This window comes from Schistocerca gregaria, chromosome 2 (genome assembly GCF_023897955.1).
Source record: "Schistocerca gregaria isolate iqSchGreg1 chromosome 2, iqSchGreg1.2, whole genome shotgun sequence".
Lineage (NCBI taxonomy): Eukaryota > Metazoa > Arthropoda > Insecta > Orthoptera > Acrididae > Schistocerca > Schistocerca gregaria.
In genome coordinates this window covers 619,148,703-619,166,172 of record NC_064921.1, presented here as the reverse complement: position 1 = coordinate 619,166,172, position 17,470 = coordinate 619,148,703, and the positions used below count along the sequence as shown (strand labels likewise).

Here is a 17,470-nt window from a genome sequence, read left to right as displayed (position 1 = left end):
TACCAGCAAAGTAGAAATGAATTGCTTTCTTTCATAGACATTGCTGTTGCAGTGCTGTCCCGTGGGACACGGGCACTTGTGAACACTTGTCAGATCACCGTCAGGCAGATGCAGGTACCGTGGGCTACCAATGAAATAGCCCTATTGCGTGCTTCCTGCATGTGTGCCAAGCCGCTTGGCCACATCTGCCCTAGGGCAATACAGTTATGTAGCCTTGGCCAGGCTACCTGAGTGCCTGCACATCAGCTGTTTTGACCACCTGTGTCCATGGGCACCTGATGGTCTGCGGGCATGCACACAAGCTAGAACAGCCTATCATAAACATTAAATATATTCTTAGGTGAAAGCAACTTAATTCGACTCAAAAGAATTTTAAGCAAACATCTGTTTGTAATTGGGCATCAACAGTCCAGAAAAATTTCCGATATTTAGAAAACCAAAAGAAGTAGACAGACTACTACAGCTCGATTGCTGCTCAGACCTCTGTCCCAACATATGAGCAGCATCTTGCTACCAGTCCACCATAGTAATAGATTCTTAGTTTTACAGAATGCTCTGGTTAAATTTTGGCCATAATTCTGTGGGCAACTTAACTGTATGTGCGGAAGTTCAATAACTGCTTCCAATCCAAAAGGAGGGTATTAACATCAACAATTTTTGTAAGAACTGAGTCGTCTCACATACTTTTCCTACTTAAAATGTTGTGTGTCTGCTCTCCTTTCTGAACTGTAGTTGTTTGAATTTATCCAGAGTACATCAGTACTAAATGAGAGAGAGAGAGAGAGAGAGAGAGAGAGAGAGAGAGAGAGAGAGAGAGAGAGAGAGAGAGAAGGGGGGGGGGGAGGGGTGGTTGAAAGTGGGTAGAAAAGCTGATGCTGTTTATCTAAGGATAACAGAGACAAGAGAGGAATAACTGCATAATACCTGAAGCGTCACTGATCCATTAGTAACATATACACAGATAAAATGACTGTAATAGCATATAAAGTTGCATACCTCTCTCCCCTTTACGCTACCTCCAATCCTGAAATTACCTCACACCATCTTCACCCTATCTTCACTTCTCCACCTCCCTCTTTCTTTTCTGTCTGCCATTTTCTTTTATTCCTATTGAGTACACAGGTTAGTGGATAAAAAATTGCATGCGTATTGTAGTGAAGTAGGGCTCACATTTTCATTCTTATTTAGATATTCTGTGACTTACCTAGATCCCTTCAGGTGAATTTCTTTATCTTGGATGGGGTCAATGCCATTTCTCATCCTCATCCAGATCAACTAGTGCTTTGACTCAAATGACCTCAGTGTTAGCGCACAAGCAAGATAGGCAGTAGTTGCAACACTGGATGTACTGTCTGGAGGAAATATTTCAAATCAGCTAATCAGTTTTGCATGGCTTCCCTAAACTACGAGGGTGGTTCTTTTTATAAAGACATGACCAATTTTCTATCGCCTCATTGTCCAATCCAAGTTTGTGGTCCCTCTGTAACGATCATATTGTCTTCACGATATTAATGGAAATCCTATCTACCTACCTACCCATCTACTCAGATAATATGTATTGCTGAATGTACACTCTTCATGAGGTGATCTGTCACCCTGATGCTGTTCATAATATTGGTTACCTTGAATATGTTATTATGGTCACCTTTCTGTTGAGTCTTCATGCAGCGGTCCTGCTATGCGATGTCATTAATTGCACCACGAAACTTCATCTCCATCTGCAGAGGGTCAAGAGCTTTAAGAGAACTTGTGTTCTGTAGCAACTGGCTACAAAACCACATAACCACCCTTTAAAGAATTCTCTGTGTTGTGTTCTAACATTTCTTGCTGTGTTTTGCAAGTTGTCTTTTACCAAAGTTAATTTATTATTTGCGTGCATCAGCAAAGTGTACTGTCACATAAAGGCAAGCAAAGCTCACACTAGAGTTTAGAAAGATAGAGTTTTCCAACATTCTTTGCCACCTATGTCCTGATCTATTTTTAAGTTCATCAAACAAGAATTTTAGCAGACTAGCTCATTCACACATAACAAATATGACAGAATTAACTAAACAGTAAAAATAATATGTAATTTATAGAAATACTGAATATCAGTTACTTGTGTTACGCAATATTGTTGTTGGTAAAAAACATTGAACACCTACAGCAATTTATCTGTGGTGAAATTGTGCAAGCTGTTATAGTTACCTGTCTGCCTTTCATGGCAATTTGTTTTAGGAGATAATCATAATGCAATGTGTAGTTTTAGCGATGGCCCTTTACATGAATCTAATGTGTTTAATTTGTATGTTGTTAATCATCATTTAATACGGTTCACCATTTTCTCTGCAGAACATTTCTCAAATTTTTTTGTTTGTAGATGATTTGGAAATGCTTCATCATCATTTCTTTTCTGGATCATTTTGACAATGTTTTTGTCATGTGTTGTGAAACCTCTTCAAATTTTTTACACCACACTATCTGTTAGATAATCCAGCTCACACCAACATCCAACCCTTGCTTGAATGTAAACTTTATAATGACCTAGAATGGCTAAGTAGGGTTCCATTTAATTGGTTTTATCATATTTTTGACAGCTGAAGGATCCAGGGTATGTGAAAACTTGATTGAACAGCTAACTTACTTCTTCATTGTTTTTAGAAATTAATCTCACTGTTATACTCCAGAATTACTGTTGAGTTATTATTTCTTGTCAAATCAGTTTAGATTGGCTTTCAATATTAGTACAGTTTTGTACGAGGTAATGATGAGTGCCATAAAACATGTGTGTAAAAGAAATAAGAATGATACTGCATACTTAAATCAAGAGCTCTGTTGTCTTGAAGTATTGCAGTGAGTCTGTGCAGTTTTGTACTTACTTGATGTGAACCATTTAAGTGGTATTTTTTTCTGACTGCAGTTCTCAAGTTCACATCATGTCACAGTATGTTAATATTGTGATATGAGTATGCTTTTGTGGATATTGAGATATTAATGAAGTTCTGGTATACTTAGTATTTGTTTGTTGAGTGCCTCTGATAATGGACCTTCAGATTATTATCTATATATTTACAGGGGACACAACAGACCTATCTGGTCTCTTGATGTAGACTCTCTGGGGATGTTTGCTGTCACAGGATCCAGTGATTATACTGCCAGACTCTGGTCACTTGATAGGACGTATGCTTTGCGTGTGTTTATCGGACATACACAAGATGTTGAGGTAAGTCCACTGCACTTATTTGTGTGTATTATGTCTTCCTTACCTAGCAAACATTTTGTGAGAGAAGTAATAATAACATAACGACATTGTATATAGTTGAGCTGAATAACTCAAAAAATGGAAAATCGAGGGTGGAATGTAACAATGTTATGAGAAGGGAAGTTGCGACTCAGCATCTCTGCTATATGATGATCTGAATAACTGTTACACATGTTCTTGCACTTGCCTTTGTGTACAAAATCATAGTTTATATTGTAGTGATTGAAATAGTTGAAAAATGCTGGCTAAACTTAAGTTAGTGAATTATTACCAAAAATAAAATTTTAAGCATAACAAGACACATTGTTGCTATGTATAAAGTAGTGTTTACTGAAATAAGCAATGTCTTTTTTTAGTGTAGTGACCCCCAAGTGTAACTTATACTCTTTGGAAAGGTCTGTGAGAGTTATCCCCCACCTATGTTTTGATTGGTATCATTTTACCAACTTAATAACTACTTCTGCTGCTCCGGGTCACTCAGATTCACAAATTCTTCAAGTATATGCATCATAAGGTTGATTAAAATGATTGTTTTTATGTAAATAAATATTTCACTTTTCAAAACAGAGGCAAGTTACTTTTTCCTGGTGTTGCTATGTTTCTCATTTTTAGTTGGACAGATTTACTTGTGCTTTTACCTATGTATAATGGCAAACATTTTAGTAGTAAGCACTTGAATACAATACAACAAAGTTGCCAAGATTCTTTCAAATCTTGTAACACATTATGATTCACTTAAACATACCATTAGTCAGCCTTTGTCCAGTTCCTATGTCATCTCCTCTGAGAGGAACACATGCTGGAGATGTTTAGACTAATTACGTCGGCTATGTGCTGCTTTTTGATTAGATTTATCCTCACTGATAAGTTGTGGCATTCAAAATAATTATTTTACCTACTACTAAACAATTTTCTCTCTGAACTTGTACCATGGGATTATTACATGATTCTCTTCTGACATTAATATATTGTTGACTAAGTCTATGCAGTTTCTTGTATGGTATTGTGGTCATTAGAAAAGAAGAAGAAAAACCTATAATGGCATGTTTAATAGAAAACATACTCACAAAACATCTTCATTACATACTTGATACAACTGTAGCTACTACAAACAGCATAGTGAACACATTATTGTGGCCAAGATAGATACGAAGCCGACACCTACAACAGTAGAAAAAGTTTATATGCCAACTAGCTCTGCAGATGACGAAGAAATTGAAGAAATGTATGATGAAATAAAAGAAATTATTCAGATAGTGAAGGGAGACGAAAATTTAATAGTCATGGGTGACTGGAATTCGTCAGTAGGAAAAGGGAGAGAAGGAAACATAGTAGGTGAATATGGATTGGGGCTAAGAAATGAAAGAGGAAGCTGCCTGGTAGAATTTTGCACAGAGCACAACTTAAGCATAGCTAACACTTGGTTCAAGAACCATAAAAGACGGTTGTATACATGGAAGAAGCCTGGAGATACTGACAGGTTTCAAATAGATTATGTAATGGTAAGACAGAGATTTAGGAACCAGGTTTTCAATTGTCAGACAATTCCAGGGGCAGATGTGGACTCTGACCACAATCTATTGGTTATGACCTGTAGATTAAAACTGAAGAAACTGCAAAAAAGGTGGTAATTTAAGGAGGTGGGGCATGGATAAACTGACTAAACCAGAGGTTGTACAGAGTTTCAGAGAGAGCATAAGGGGACAATTGACAAGAATGGGGGGAAGAAATACAGTAGAAGAAGAATGGGTATCTTTGAGGGATGAAGTAGTGAAGGCAGCAGAGGGTCAAGTAGGTAAAAAGACGAGGGCTAGTAGAAATCCTTGGGTAACAGAAGAAATACTGAATTTAATTGATGATAGGAGAAAATATAAGAATGCAGTAAATGAATCAAGCAGAAAGGAATACAAACGTCTCAAAAACGAGATTGACAGGCAGTACAAAATGGCTAAGCAGAGATGGCTAGAGGACAAATGTAAGGATGTAGAGGCTTATCTCACTAGGGGTAAGATAGATACTGCCTACAGGAAAATTAAAAAGACCTTTGGAGAAAAGAGAACCACTTGTATGAATATCAAGAGCTCAGATGGAAACCCAGTTCTAAGCAAAGAAGGGAAAGCAGAAAGATGGAAGGAGTATATAGAGGGTCTATACAAGGGGCATGTACTTGAGAACAATATTATGGAAATGGAAGAAGATGTAGATGGAGATGAAATGGGAGATACGGTACTGCGTGAAGAGTTTGACAGAGCACTGAAAGATGTGAGTCGAAACAAGGCCCCGGGAGTAGACAACATTCCATTAGAACTACTGATGGCCTTGGGAGAGCCAGTTCTGACAAAACTCTACCATCTGGTGAGCAAGAAGTATAAGACAGGCGAAATACCCTCAGATTTCAAGAAAAATATAATAATTCCAATCCCAAAGAAAGCAGGTGTTGACAGATGTGAAAATTACCGAACTATTAGTTTAATAAGTCACGGCTGCAAAATGCTAACTCGAATTCTTTACAGACGAATGGAAAAACTAGTAGAAGCTGACCTCGGGGAAGATCAGTTTGGATTCCGCAGAAATATCGGAACACGTGAGGCAATACTGACCCTACGACTTATCTCAGAAGCTAGATTAAGGAAAGGCAAACCTACGTTTGTAGCATTTGTAGACTTAGAGAAAGCTTTGGACAATGTTGACTGGAATACTCTCTTTCAAATTCTGAAGGTGGCAGGCGTAAAATACAGGGAGCGAAAAGCTATTTACAATTTGTACAGAAGCCAGATGGCAGTTATAAGAGTCGAGGGACATCAAAGGGAAGCAGTGGTTGGAAAGGCAGTGAGACAGGGTTGTAGCGTCTCCCCGATGTTATTCAATCTGTATATTGAGCAAGCAGTAAAAAAATCAAAAGAAAAAATGGAGAAGAATTAATAACTTTGACATTGTAAATTTGTCAGAGACAGCAAAGGACTTGGAAGAGCAGTTGAACGGAATGGATAGTGTCTTGAAAGGAGGATATAAGATGAACATCAACAAAAGCAAAATGAGGATAATGGAATGTAGTCGAATTAAGTCATGTAATGCTGAGGGAATTAGATTAGGAAATGAGACACTGAAAGTAGTAAAGGAGTTTTGCTATTTGGGGAGCAAAATAACTGATGATGGTCGAAGTAGAGAGTATATAAAATGTAGACTGGCAATGGCAAGGAAAGCATTTTTGAAGAAGAGAAATTTGTTAACGTCGAGTATAGATTTAAGTGTAAGGAAGTCGTTTCTGAAAGTATTTGTATGGAGTGTGGCCATGTATGGAAGTGAAACATGGTTGATAAATAGTTTGGACAAGAAGAGCATAGAAGCTTTTGAAATGTGGCGCAACAGAAGAATGCTTAAGATTAGATGGGTAGATCGCATAACTAATGAGGAAGTATTGAATAGGATTGGGGAGAAGACAAGTTTGTGGCACAACTTGACTAGAAGACGGGCTCAGTTGGTAGGACATGTTCTGAGGCATGAAGGGATCACCAATTTAGCATTGGAGGGCAGCGTGGAGGGTAAAAATCGTTAAGGGAGACCAAGAGATGAATACACTAAGCAGATACAGAAGGATGTAGGTTGCAGTAGGTACTGGGAGATGAAGCAGCTTGCACTGGATAGAGTAGCATGGAGAGCTGCATCAAACCAGTCTCAGGACTGAAGACAACAACAACAACAGCAGCAGCAACTGTAGCTTGTAGATATACAGTTACTGGAGATAGGTGTCCCGCAGGTGGATACTGAATTGATTTAATGATGATTACTAACTATACCTCCCGAAACTTAGTTGTGAATGAACTTCTACATTCTCAGCTTGGTTCCATTGTTAACTGAAGTTGTTGTCTACTTCAGTGACATACTGGATGTTTAAAAAAAAAGTGTGACATATTTATCAAAACTAGAAGTCAAGTTCCTGTAATTCTGTGTTGAGAGACCAGTTCCTGGTGAGATATGGATTTTACTTATTGTGACTAATGTGCAGTATTTGGTGATGCAGGCTGCCTTACTATAGCAGTGAATTGCACATGCATGAATGGTCATAGCTTGCAGTACACTGATTACAGTGCTGATGCCAGTCATAGCAGTGCAACAACCTATTGCATCAGTCAGTTGAGGCTTTTATGTCTCTGCACTACATTAGTAGAACAAGACTAGTAATTTTGTGCACAGTCCGTGAACTGTACTGTAAACGGTGGAAAGGAGGCCTCCTATTCTAGGAACGAAATGGCAGTCAAGTATTCTTTTATGGGTTAGTCAACAGCAGCAATCTGCAGACCTGTGAGGTGTATACTGAATGAACCCCATAATGTGCCATTTCATCTATAAGAATATCCAGCTGGCTATTCAGGAGAAATTGCAGGCATTGGATCATTCACAATAAGGATAAAGAGCCCCTGTAGCCTTTCACAGTTTGCATGCCAGAGATAAAGGAGCAGGTATTGCAACATGCACATTGTGATCCTGAAACAAGTGTACAAAGAATTATCAACTTTTCTCTTGTGTGTGATCAGTTCTGCACAAGCTGTTGCTTTATCCCTATTGTATGCAACATTTGCAAGCCATTTGGCCAGTAGACCACCGTTCCTGATTACAGTTCTGCCACTGGCTTCTATAACAGATTGCTGAAAATCTGCTATTCACAACTTGCCTTTTATTTTCAAGTGAGGCAGGATTTGTGAAAGATGGCATAATAAATTACCACAGTACACACACAAGGGGAGTGCAGATCTTCTAGCAGTCAGGGAACTGAGGCATCAGAATCGCTTTGGTATTAGTATATGAGCAGAGATTGTCAATGATAGACTCGTAGGGTCACAAACTGTGCCAAACAGTTCTATGGTATCAGTATACCACCGATTTCTACATGATGAATTACTAGCACTGTTGAGGAACATTACGCTTGCTGAAAGACAATGAGTGTGGTTTATGCATGAGTAGTCACCACACCATTTTGTACAGATCGTACAAACAGTACTTTATCGCAACATTTCCTGGGTGATGGATTGGTCTAGGAGGTCCAGTAGCATGGACAGCCCATTAACCAGAACAGAATTTGTTGGATTTCTAGCTATGGGTACATTTAAAGGCATCGCTCAATGCATGTGACACCATCTGAAAGGAGCCAGTATATTTAAAAGAGTGCATGCTTCAATGCGAAGGAGGGTTAAAAGATGTTTCCAGATGGGTGGTAAGCATGTGCAGCATTGCCTATACTGTATCTTTCTATGTAACAGGCAGATGGGAATGAGAAAACAGATTTATCCATGTCCCTACAGGTATTGGTTACTGGACATATCATTAAAGAAACTTTTCATCTAGTTTTGACGAGAACTACATCCTTAAAAAAAGAATCCTGTATATAGAGAAATAATTTGATCCAACTGTTAAAAGCCTCACAGTGCCAAATGACCAGTAACTTGACTTGTGATATAGTTGAAGGTATCCAACAGATTTATGAAAGAGTTTTAGAATGAAGCAGATATTAAAAGGATGTCTTATTTACCTAAGGCTAAAATGTAAAATGTAGAAAAAATAATTGAAATGAATGTCTTGGTGCTAGAGGGATGTCAGTTACATGATCCATGGACCGCTTTGCAATAGATCATAGAGACACTGAACAAGTCAGCTCACAGAATATTAACTTAATTGATACTTAAATATCACTGCACGCAATCCGTGCACTGATGAGTTCATGTAAAGGTACACAATATTTAGTTATCAACACAAATATATTTCACAAACTTTTGCACAAAGTAAGCCACAAGTTTCTATGTTAAAACTCTTCTTTGGAATGGGAGAAATTGCCCAGAAGGAACTTCAGCTTAGCTTCAGATTTAATCTATATGTACTGTCTCCACATGTTCAATATCACAATTAACTGATTAAAAATTTTTGTGGAAAGGGTGACTTACAGAATGAGAGAGAGAGAGAGAGAGAGAGAGAGAGAGAGAGATTACACTGCAACAACATGTGAGTGAGTGGCAAATTACGTAACAGTTTCTCACTCTGATGTCTCAAAATATGTTGTTACTTACATATTGTATATGAACACTTTGGATTTGAGAGGTTTAGCTCTGGAACCAAATAGAATGTGCTTTAGAAACTTTAAAAGTGGGTAAAAATAAAAGGAAGAAGATGAATTGATTGGTGATTTAAATTTCAGTATTTAAAACAGGTATCATCATTATTTTTAATTTTTGTTCCAGTCTGTATCATACCATCCTAGTTGTAAATATATAGCTACTGGATCAACTGACAAAACTGTCAGGTTATGGACTGTGTCAGAAGGAAAGTTGATACGAATATATGCAGGTCATCGAGCTGCAGTCCAAGTTGTGAGATGCAGTCCAAATGGGAAATACATTGCTTCAGCTGGTAAGTCCCTAGTTGACTATGATTATTATATAGTAAAATGCAAGGATCATTAAGCAAAAATCAAGTTTGGTTTACATTTGTGTAGAACCATACTATCACTCTTCCTGTATCTTGAGATTAGATTTTGCTGTTCATAGCTGACAATTACTCCACTATCTGCACTTGTACCCACACACACCCCATTAAAGAGAAAGTGTTATTCCTTCATTTCTTGATTTATGGTACATCAGGTTAATCATTTGATTGATTATTAACATGGTAAGTCGGAGGCAAGTTACATGTCGCTTACAATATTTACATCGTAAAATATGTGTGACTAATAATGGATAGTCTGCGACGGCTCACCTGAAGATGACTGGCAGGTGCCCAGTTGAAATATCGTGCGAAGTATTGAAAGACGACCGGCTGCAATCCCGAAATTTGTTTGAACAGTCAATACTATTTGTTTTCTGATGTTTTCCTAACATGATGGACAGAAGATATATTTCCAGCTAATCAGCTTGGTTAATGCACAATATTTCAGTGCTTGCAATAGTGAATAAAAAAATAAGTAAAAATAAGAGAAACAAGATGAAACAATGGAATCCAGATGGAATGTAACAATATTATGAGAAGGAAAGTTGCTACTCAACATGTAGCAGAGATGCTGAGTCGCAGATAGGCAAAACAAGAGACTGTCACTGATGACATCTCCTGAATTGCGTACCCCGCTAGACCCTCACAAATGTATCTTCTGCCTAGACTATTGTTAAAACAGATCAAACAGTACATATAGACATGAATATAACAGAGGGAAACATTCCATGTGGGAAAAATATATCTAAACACAATGATGTGACGTACAAAACGAAATCGCTGGCATGTCGATAGACACACAAACATACACACAAAATTCAAGCTTTCGCAACCAACGGTTGCTTCGTCAGGAAAGAGGGAAGGAGAGGGAAAGACGAAAGGATATGGGTTTTAAGGGAGAGGGTAAGGAGTCATTCCAATCCCGGGAGCGGAAAGACTTACCTTAGGGGGGAAAAAAGGACAGGTATACACTCGCGTGCGCGCACACACATATATCCATCTGCACATACACAGAGACAAGCAGACATTTGTATAGGCAAAGAGTTTGGGCAGAGATGTCAGTCGAGGCAAAGATGTTGTTGAATGACAGGTGCGGTATGAGTGGCGGCAACTGGAAATTAGCAGAGGTTGAGGCCTGGTGGGTAACGAGAAGAGAGGATATACTGAAGGGCAAGAACCCATCTCCGCAGTTCTGACAGGCTGGTGTTATAGTTGAATTCTTTTATCTTGGCGGCTCACGCATGCCCGCCCAGACGCGGGAGATTGCTGCGTTGCCAGCTGCACACGACGCACACGCCAAGAGAAGTAGCGCCATAGTATAGCATAGTTCGCAAGCATACGTTTAGCGGGGAGTGCGCAGTTCATGAAGTAAAGCCAGCACGGCCGCACTAACCATTTCGCTGCTACAGAGACGTGCTCCCCGCATTCTGCGCTGTGCGCGATTTTGTCACTGCACTGCTCGCCTGTGCTGATGCACGGTGTTCATACTGCTTTGACACTCTTATCATTTGATTCCACAAAAACTACTTGGTGCAAAAACTAGATTTTTACACATCTCCTTGACTGATACCTTCCCCCCATAAATGACTTAATTTTGTATCGGTGTTCAACGCAGTTATTATGCAGCATTAAATATAGTAAACCATTGCACGAAATTTTTAAGAGTTTGCAGAGGTAAAAGTCCATAGAGTATACTTTCTGTATGGTCGATTTTAGTTGCCACAATGTTGAGAATGTAATGTGGACAGATACCTAAATTTTATATAAAATTTACTGTATAACAATATCTCATTTAATTTAAGTACCACATAGGTGTCATATGTAATATTGAGAAATATTACGACATTCGCGACTGTAACAAAAGTTTTATTTACAACGGGCACGTTTGGCTTTGTTTTAAAGCACTTCAATCAATCAAAAGGAAGTAGACAAAATACATTAAACAAAACTGTGGACTTAAAAAACATTAGGACTTGAATATACCGTCTATCAGTGAAGTGGTCTGAGCTATGTCAAATATAATTTTTGTGGGTGGCACACACAAACAACATTTATTTGCTAAAACACTGATCAGCCGACACAAACGTTGAATATTGTGTTACCGCAGCACTAAACTACGAAAGGTGACTTGGCAATGGAGGAGACAAAATATTGTCCACTGAAGATGCTTCAAAAGAGAGACACGCATCTGGTCTAAATAAGTCGCTTTATTACAGTTGCAGAAGTGGAATAAATTTCAATACCATTGGTAAAACTGTGACTGTGGAACAAAAACAAGAAAGAGAACATGAGTACCATTGTGTATGTGCCATACCTTTCATTGATTGAAGTGCTATAAAATAAAGCCAAACGCGCCCGGTGTATATAAAACTTTTATTACAGTCGCAAAAGACGGAATATTTCTCAATATTACATACAACACCTATGTGGTACTTAAATTAAATGAGATATTGTTATACAGTAAATTTTATATGAAATTTAGGTATCTTGGCCACATTTCATTCTCAACATTGTGGCAACTAAAATCGACCAAACGGAAAGTATACGCTATAGGCATTTACCTCTGCAAACTCTTCAAAATTTCGTGCAAAGGTTTACTACATTTAATGCTGCAAAATAACTGCTTTGACCATCGAAACAAAATTAAGTCATTTATGGGGGGAAGGTATCAGTCAAGATGATGTGTAAAAATCAGATTTTTGTGAAATCGAATGATAAAGTGTGTCAAAGTAGTCGAAACACGATGTGTGTGCACAGGCGAGCAGTGCAGTGATGACAAAATCGCGCACAGCGCGGAATGCGGGGAGCACGTGTCTGCAGCAGCGAAAGGTTTAATGAACAGACAAAGCACTAGAAATTTCAAAATATTGCATTTAAACGAATAAAATTCGTGAAGTAAGATGCTTAGATATTGTTTTTAAATAAAGAAAATATTAAGCACTGCATTAACTTTTTGCTTACTACCCCAACGCCTAAACCGTTACACTAACACGGCTTGTACCACCATATAACTCCATGAGGACTCCAACAAGTCAAGCAAAATACTGACCAACACCGTTGGTATGACTATGAATTACTCACACTTCGTCGAAGTACAACAGGAAATAAACAAGTACCGCTGTCCTTTATTGCGAAAAAGCGGTTCGTGAGATTGATACAAACACCTTTTCTTGCTATCGCCTGAATTAGGCGTCTTATTGCTTGTTTTGTTTAATTAATTAATAGAATAAGAAGTAATTGGAATAAAGAATGCTTTTTTCAAAGTTTCTGTGAAAGGAAGTCTGCTATCAAGACATTGCTTTTGTTCTATTACTTTATTTATGACTGAATGTTTCTAAAACTGAAGACACTCGTCTGTTCTCTGCTCTGCAGTCGAGATCTGGCAACGTCGTTCTCTGTTCATTGATTGACTGTGTTTTGTGACATCAGATGCGCAGAACGAACCTAAACTCGGCCGCCAACATACATGACGCACAGTTTAGTGGGAAGTATCCAGATAACCTGGACGGTGTAACACTGTGCCAAGATGTGCTGGCCGTGCACCAAGGCATGTTTAGCCACAGGGTGATCCTCATTACCAACAAACACTGTCTGCCTGTGTCCCATTCATGCGAATGGACAGTTTGTTGCTGGTCATTCCCACATACAAAGCTTTACAGTGTAGACAGGTCATTTGGAAAATCACGTGGATGCTTTCACACGTGGCTCTGCCTTTGATCGTGTACACCTTCCGGGTTACAGGACTGGAGTAGGTGGTGGTGGGAGGGTGCATGGGACAGGTTTTACACCGGGGGCCGTTACAAGGGTAGGAGCCAGAGGGTAGGGAAGGTGGTTTGGGCATTTCATAGGGATGAACCAAGAGGTTACAAAGGTTAGGTGGATGGCGGAAAGACACTCTTGTGGAGTGGGGAGGATTTCATGAAGGATGGATCTCATTTTAGGGCAGGCCCTCCTTCATCAAAGACACCAACCACTTTCTCAAACGCCTGGAATCCTTACCCAGTCTGTTACCCTCAGAAACCATCCTTGTAACCACTGAAGCCACTTCCTTATACACAAATCTTCCGCACGCCCAGGACCGCACTGCGATGGAGCACTTCCTTTCCTTTCACGCTGATCACCTGCCACCCTACCTAAAACCTCTTTCCTCATTACCTTAGCCAGCTTCATCCTGACTCACAACTTCTTCACTTTAGGAGGCCAGACATACCAACAATTAAAGGGAACAGCAATGGGTACCAGGATGGCCCCCTCGTACGCCAACCTATTTATGGGTCGCCTAGAGGAAGCCTTCTTGGTTACCCAGGCCTGCTAACCCAAAGTTTGGTACAGATTTATTGATGACATTTTCATGATCTGGACTCACAGTGAAGAAGATCTACAGAATTTACTCTCCAACCTTAACTCCTTTGGTTCCATCAGATTCATCTGGTCCTACTCCAAATCCCATGCCACTTTCCTTGACGTCAACCTCCATCTGTCCAATGGCCAGCTTCAAACGTCCGTCCACATCAAACCCACCAACAAGCAACAGTACCTCCATTATGACAGCTGTCACCCATGCCACATCAAACGGTCCCTTCCCTACAGCCTAGGTTTTCATGGCAAACGAATCTGCTCCAGTCCGGAATTCCTGAACCATTACACCAACAACCTGAAAACAACTTTCGCATCCCGCAACTACCCTCTCGACCCGGTACAGAAGCAAATTACCAGAGCCACTTCCTCATCCCCTCAAACCCAGAACCTCCCACAGAAGAACCCCAAAAGTGCGCCACTTGTGACAGGATACTTTCCGGGACTGGATCAGACTCTGAATGTTTCTCTCCAGCAGGGATACAACTTCTTCAAATCCTGCCCTGAAATGAGATCCATCCTTCATGAAATCCTCCCCACTCCACAAGAGTGTCTTTCCGCCGTCCACCTAACCTTTGTAACCTCTTGGTTCATCCATATGAAATGCCCAAACCACCTTCCCTACCCTCTGGCTCTTACCCTTGTAACGGCCCCCGGTGTAAAACCTGTCCTATGCACCCTCCCACCACCACCTACTCCAGTCCTGTAACCCGGAAGGTGTACACGATCAAAGGGAGAGCCACGTGTGAAAGCACCCACGTGATTTACCAACTGACCTGCCTGCACTGTGACGCTTTGTATGTGGGAATGACCAGCAACAAACTGTCCATTCGCATGAATGGACACAGGCAGACAGTGTTTGTTGGTAATGAGGATCACCCTGTGACTAAACATGCCTTGGTGCACAGCCAGCACATCTTGGCACAGTGTTGCACCATCTGGGTTATCTGGATACTTCCCACTAACACCAACCTCTCAGAACTCCGGAGATGGGAACTTGCCCTTCAGTATATCCTCTCTTCTCGTTACCCACCAGGCCTCAACCTCTGCTAATTTCAAGTTGCCGCCACCCATACCTCACCTGTCTGACATCTCTGCCCAAACTCTTTGCCTTTACAAATGTCTGCTTGTGTCTTTGTATGTGCAGATGGATATATGTGTGTGTGCGCGCGCGAGTGTATACCTGTCCTTTTTTCCCCCCTAAGGTGAGTCTTTCCGCTCCCGGGATTGGAATCACTCCTTACCCTCTCCATTAAAACCCATATCCTTTCGTCTTTCCCTCTCCTTCCCTCTTTCCTGACGAAGCAACCGTTGGTTGTGAAAGCTTGAATTTTGTGTGTGTGTTTGTGTTTGTTTGTGTGTCTATCGACATTCCGGCAATTTCGTTTGGTAAGTTACATCATCTTTGTTTTTAGATATAGTACATATAGACAAAAATATTGTGGATAAAATCAACCAAAATTATGCTATAGTTAGAAATTGGAGCAGTTGTGACCTACATAACAACACACATACTGCAACACACTCCTTTTTTATTATAAAACCATTATGTAGTTGTCTTGGCAGCCATGGTTCTTACATGCAGTGTTGGTCTTGTGTATGGTATGAGATTTTTAAAACCAATTTTAGACATCTAGGATTACTTGTGACAAGCAAAAATACATGGGGAATGTATATCAGTTTAAAGGACGCAGACAATGTTGCCATTCTTTCTGAAGCCACAGATAACTTGAACTATGAATTGGAGTGGCAGGCTGTGTAGCACTAAATTTGAACTAAGTTTAACATTAAAACCAAAGAGATTAAGAACAATCATCCTACACTTTCTTCTTCTAAGTTGGACCCACAAATCATGGAGTGATGTTTTGCAGTGGTTAGCAAACTAGACTCACTGTTGGGAGGACGATGGTTGCAATCCTTGTCCAACAGTTAGGTAGGAGCAGATAAGGATTAGAGTACTTGTAAAAGATAATTGAGGAGATTGACTGTAGTAGGTACTTAGATATAAAAAGGATTACTGCAGAATAGGGAAGAAACAAAGCAAACTAAGTAAAGAGGAGGATTATCATGATACTACAATTAAAAAACCTCTGTCCAATTGCTGTTACTAGTTATGCATTATAAGTATAACATTACGTTAACTTTGATACTGAACATGAGTTACTGGCTGTGTTGAATGAGGGTTCCCCGCAGCTGTACCAAGATCTAAGTAAACTTATCTATAAAAGTACAGTTGCAAACCAGGATAATTGTCAACATTACATCTTGTACCAGTGTCATACAATTAGTAAAATTATAAAAGTCTTTCTGCTTACATGAAGTAGCAATTTCTACAAAACAGTGAAGTTGACACCTGAAATTGAAACGTGTTACTGTAAAACTTAGTATAGACTAATTTTTATGTGGTAGGCATAGAAATCCTAAGACAGTTATGTAATGTATTTATTTGTAACTGTAACGTTAATGACACTTCTATTGTACATGCGTAAACACACACACACACACACACACACACACACACACAAGAAACTGTTATTTGAAAACAATTAACATCATGATACTATATTATTGAAAACAATTAACTTCATGAGAATATTACCACACACTAATAAAATACAAAATTTAAAGTCCTATTGTTTCGTCAGGATTCAATTTTTGGCAGTAAAGTTCTTCAGCGAACTCTACAGTGAAATGCATATAAAGAGCACCATAGTCCCATCTATGTGACACAAACCTGCATCCAGTGTTGAGCTAATCCATCCAGCTGAAAGGAAGTTCTGAAGCACTAATCTTTTAAAGAATGAATAGATAAAATTCTGTCATTGTTAATCATCAGGGTATCACAGGGTATCACAGTGAGGAACTGTCACGGCCACACACAGAAAAGAATTTTATGTTAAAAAAATTGTACATTCATATACTTCAAAGGCCTCAAAGACTGTGGGGATAATATCGTTGCACATAATTCTCTCATTTAAGCAACTACTCAATTGAGTAGACAGATTGTGGAGATTTGTACAGTATTCATTGTTGTAGTCTTCTAGTCTACATTTACATCTCCTACTAATGATTAGAAGTTACAAATTGATATGTACATGTATACTATACAAACCACTATGAGGTGTACAGCACAGGGTACGTTACGTTGTACTAGTGATTATGGTTTCTTCATGTTCAATTCATGTTTGGAGTGTGGGAAGAAGGATCGTTGAATCGCTCTGTACATGCGATAATTAGTCTGACCTTATCCTCTCGATAGTTACATATGTAGGGGGTTGTAGTATATCCCCAGAGTAATCATTTAAATCCGGTTTTTTAAACTTGGTTAATAGACTTTCTCAGGATAATTTGTCAGTTCAGTTCCTTCAGTATCTCTGTGACACTCACTCATGGATTAAA

The 17,470-nt window shown here is 39.3% G+C and overlaps 1 protein-coding gene across 1 annotated transcript in view; it reads left to right on the top strand.

Moving 5' to 3' along the window:
• LOC126334597 (TAF5-like RNA polymerase II p300/CBP-associated factor-associated factor 65 kDa subunit 5L) overlaps positions 1–17,470 on the top strand; it is a 133,692-nt gene that overhangs the window by 99,798 nt on the left and 16,424 nt on the right. Inside the window, exons 9-10 of the mRNA XM_049996989.1 lie at positions 3,055–3,202; positions 9,472–9,640. Of these exons, the coding sequence (XP_049852946.1) occupies positions 3,055–3,202; positions 9,472–9,640 (317 nt within the window). The remainder of the gene's footprint in view (positions 1–3,054; positions 3,203–9,471; positions 9,641–17,470) is intronic.